Source organism: Corvus brachyrhynchos, unplaced genomic scaffold (genome assembly GCF_000691975.1).
Source record: "Corvus brachyrhynchos isolate BGI_N302 unplaced genomic scaffold, ASM69197v1 scaffold305, whole genome shotgun sequence".
NCBI classification, from domain to species: domain Eukaryota; kingdom Metazoa; phylum Chordata; class Aves; order Passeriformes; family Corvidae; genus Corvus; species Corvus brachyrhynchos.
In genome coordinates, this window is record NW_008239284.1 from 599,235 (window position 1) to 603,669 (window position 4,435).

The window sequence follows — 4,435 nt, forward strand, 5'->3', positions numbered from 1 at the left end:
CCGCCCCGACCACAGAGCTCTGCCCTCCGCGTTCATGCGCCCCCATGCGGCTGGAGGACCGCCCCGCCTGCCACAGGATCCCAGAATTGTTTGGGTCGGGAAAGATTCCTCTGGGATCACCGAGTCCAGCCTGTGACTGATCCCCGCCTTGTCCCCATTCCAGACCACTGAGCGCCAAGGCCAGGCCTTCCTTGGACACCTCCAGGGATGGGGACTCCTCCAGTGCCCTGGGCAGCCGCTTCCAGTGCCCAACCACCCTTCCACATTTTGCAACAGGGATAGGTGAAAGGAAAGAAAGAAGAGAAAGAAGAGATAGACAGACAGACAGACAGACAGACAGACAGATAGACAGACAGATAGAGATCCCACCACAGCCCGCTCTTCGCCTCTCGCGAGATCTCGGCCGGTATTTATACTTCCTTGTCCTCTCGCGAGATCTCGGCAGTATATCTTGGGCCCACGCCGCCATCCCCGCCTTTTTCGCTGTTCCGGAAGGCCTGGGTTTCGGCACCGGCCTCCATCCGCCTCCATCCCCCGCCATCCGCCGCCGCGATGCCCCCCAAGTTCGACCCCAACGAGATCAAAGTCGGTACGTACCGGGCAGCGGGCGCGGGAGGGGGGCGGGGCCCGGCGGGCTCGGCTGACGCGGCGCTGTCCCCGCAGTTTACCTGCGCTGCACCGGCGGCGCGGTCGGAGCCACGTCCGCGCTGGCCCCCAAGATCGGACCCCTGGGGTTGGTACGTACCGGAGACGGGGTTTTGGGGGGAGCGAGGGCAGAGAGGTGGGAGGTCGGGGGCGAGCGTGGCCTGGGAGGAGAGGGATGAAACATGTCCCGAGCGGAGTGGAAAGCATGTCCTGCTTGAGGGGAACGAGTAAATCCCGGGGGAAATTCAGCGTGTCCTGGGGGGCAGGAGGGATAAAATGCGTTCCGAAGGTGGTGGGAAGCGTGCCCTGGGGAGCACCGGGGCGGTGCTGCTCCATCCTGGAGTAAAGGTGTTCAGCAGTAGCACACACGGAGAAGAAGCCGGGGCAGCGCTGGGGCTCTCGGCTTTAACCCGAGCCCTTTGTGATCTCCACGTGTTGTCCCTCAGTCCCCCAAGAAGGTGGGCGATGACATCGCCAAGGCCACGGGCGACTGGAAGGGCCTGCGGATCACGGTGAAGCTGACGATCCAGAACAGGCAAGCGCAGGTACCGCAAGCCGCAGGGCCCGGCCGGTGCTGCAGGCATGGAGCCCACCCGAGCTCTGCCTGCTCCAGCCACCAGCCGGGATCCCGGCAGGGTCCACTCAGCCCTTCATCCTTCCGAGGTGGATAAAATGAGTGCCACACAGGGGGTGTGTGGGGGTCTTCTGAGAAGACCTTAAAACGTGGGTGGGGGGATGTGTGTGGAGCCTGGGGCTTTGCGAGGCTGGAGGATCCTGAGAAATGATCGTCATGTACCAAAATTCAACTTTCATCCTGTTGCAGATGAATTGTTCTTTCTACAGAACCTCCAACCAGCAAAAAAAAAAAAAAAAACCCGTTACTTAAAGCAGCACAGAAATAAATAAATTGAAATCTTGCCAATTCCTGTAGCCACCTGCCACCGTACCTGTTCTGATGCCCGTGGCTGGTACATTCCAGTGGTGAGCTGAGAGGAAGCCCCAGGCAGGAAGCAGTCCTCTCCTGCATGTGGGGAGGCCTGTGCCGAAAACCTGGGAACAGATTCCTACAGCACAAAAAAAAACCTGGAGCATGAGGGAATTAACCAAACCCACACTGCTCTGGCAATTACCTTTGCTGAGATAATTGACTGCTTGATTATGTTTGTTAGCAATAGAATTCCGTGTAGAATAGGGGGGAAATTAATCTCTTTCTATTTAGATAGAGGTTGTTCCTTCTGCCTCTGCTCTGATTATCAAAGCTCTGAAGGAGCCACCTCGTGACAGGAAGAAGCAGAAGAACAGTAAGTGTTCTCTTGGCTCTGGTTCTGAATGTTTTGGGGCTAAAAGAGGGGAAATACCAGTAGCTTCCCCTGGGATTATTCAGCATAAACTGGCAAATGGGGGACACGAGGCTGGTTTTGGGCATCCCCATTCCTGCAGTGCCAGGGTACCAACAGATGGCACATCAGCAGAGCTCTGTGTTTTAGGAGATTACGGAATCTTGGACTGGTTTGGGTTGGAAGGGACCTTCAAGCTCATCAGTTCTACCTCTGCCATGGGCAGGGACACCTCCCACTGTCCCAGGCTGCTCCAAGCCTTGGGCACTGCCAGGGATCCAGGGACAGCCACAGCTGCTCTGGGCAAAGCTGGGGTAGAACAGGCAGCTGTAGCTGCGCTGTAGCACAGGGCCTGGTACAGCCAGAGGGGAGCTGGCAGAATTCCAGCTTAGAAAGAGGAGTTGGGGATAATTCGGTGCCGCAGTCCGGGAGCTGCAGCACTGACAGCAGCCCTGCTGGAGCTGCAAACTCCCAGCTCTCCACGTGGTCTGAGTGCTGGGAATGGTGCTCCCAGAGGAAACCAGGAGCTGGCAGTGCCCAGGTGGCCTCAGTGCTGCTGTTCCCTTCACAGTTAAGCACAGTGGCAGCGTCACCTTCGACGAGATCGTGAACATTGCGCGGCAGATGCGGCACCGCTCCCTGGCCCGGGAGCTCTCGGGTGAGTCCTGGCGGTGGGATTCAGGGAATGCTCCTTCTGCCTGCTGCGGATCCCAGGAGGGAGGGCTCACAGCTGAGTTGGGAACAGGCAGCCTCAACACTTGGGGAGGGGAGAGGCACAGGGAGCGCTCTCCAGTGTGTTCCTGGGGGAATCCAGGATGTGAGATCTGGGTAAGTGACTTGATGTTCCCTGGTGAGCCCTGAGGCTCCAGCCTGCAAACCCCAGAGGGAAAGGGGACAGCTGAGAGCTGTGAGGAGTTCCCTGTGTCAGAATCCAGACTGGTTTGGGTTGGAAGGGACCTTAAAGCTCATTCAGTTCCACCCCTTGCCATGGGCAGGGACACCTTCCATTAGCCCAGGTTGCTCCAGGTAAGTTCCTGGGATGTTTTCCCGTGGTAAAGCACTGACCAGCTGCATCTCCCTGCTGCAGGGACCATCAAGGAGATCCTTGGCACTGCCCAGTCCGTGGGCTGCAGCATTGATGGGAGACACCCCCACGACATCATCGATGACATCAACAGTGGTGCCATCGAGTGCCCGGCTGTAAGTGCCCAGCTCTAAATGAAATTGCTGTATCACGTTTAATTACTGACAGACTCCACTAATGAGCTGTGTCTCCTTCTTCCTACAGAGCTAAGACTGCAGAAAAGGAAGTTGCTACTTAAAGGCTCCTTCAGTTTTTTGTAGCACTTTAAATACTTTAATAAAAGACCCAGTTGTCTGCAAACTCTGGTGCTGGCTTGATTTGTCCCTGTCCCATGCTGTGAATTTTCCTTGAGGAAAATGGTGTCCGAGCCCATTCTGGATGGATTGGGGCAGGGATGGAAGTATGGCTGTTAAAAAACGTGCTGAGGAATGAGCAGAAAGTTAAGCATTGCTTATTCAAAATAAGATCCATTTGTGTCCTTTGCTCCCTGATGGAATGTGGGTCAGTGCCCTGGTGGCTTGAGGGCCGCAGAGCCTGAAGTGGGGCTGTAGTGACGGAGGGAAAGGCATGATCAAAAAACCATTTTTATCAAATGCATGAGCCCTGGCAGACACCAACTGTCCAGGACATCCCACTGTGTCCCTGTCAGTGTGGAGGGGAGCTGGACCCTCCTTGCTCCTCGAGCAAAACCTGACCTGGGTATTCCCAGACATGGGAATCCCACGAGCTCAGGGATCTGCCTGTCCCTCCCTGGTGTGGCTGTGCCTTGGGCAGCTCTGCCCGGGGTTTTCCTCCACTTGGCAGTGCTGGAAACAATTGGAAAAATGATTCCTTTTGCTTAAGGGGAGTTCTATGGAAAGGATCCCTAACCTTTCCCATGCTGCCCGAGGGCAGGGGCTCTGGTAGAAGCCAAGCAATGCGTGGAAGGATGGTTTGCCCTGCCAAGAATTCATTTTTTCCAAATCGGGCTCTTTCAAAAGGAGGCAGAGGGTTCCAAAGGTAATAACCCACATTAACATCACCTATCTTGCTGATAATTTATTGTTTAATATCTTTAATAACGAAGGCATCAAATGCAACCTCAGCAGGCTTGCAGGTGCCATCAAGCTGAGGGTGCAGTGCCACAGCTGAGGGATGTGATGGCATCCAGAGGGACCTGGGCAAGCTTGAGAAGTGGCCCATGGGAACCTCGTGAGGTTTAACCATGCCAAGTGCTGGAGCTGCACCTGGGTTGGGGCCAACTCCTGGGACCAATCCAGGCTGGGGATGAGCAGATGGAGCAGCTGTGGGAGAAGGATCTCACAAATCTTTAGGGTTTGAGGGAAGGAAGATGCAGAGAATCCCCTGGGCTGAAATTTGAACCAAAAAA

The 4,435-nt window shown here is 55.7% G+C and overlaps 1 protein-coding gene across 1 annotated transcript; it reads left to right on the plus strand.

The window, feature by feature from the left end:
• Window positions 1–466: 466 nt before the first annotated feature.
• RPL12 (ribosomal protein L12) lies at window positions 467–3,366 on the plus strand. The gene is made up of 7 exons (XM_008638309.2): window positions 467–589; window positions 664–737; window positions 1,092–1,190; window positions 1,865–1,946; window positions 2,554–2,640; window positions 3,070–3,182; window positions 3,271–3,366. Exons 1-7 carry the CDS (start codon window positions 553–555, stop codon window positions 3,274–3,276), a joined length of 498 nt encoding a protein of 165 aa, XP_008636531.1. The 5' UTR covers window positions 467–552; the 3' UTR covers window positions 3,277–3,366.
• The last annotated feature ends 1,069 nt before the right edge of the window (window positions 3,367–4,435 follow it).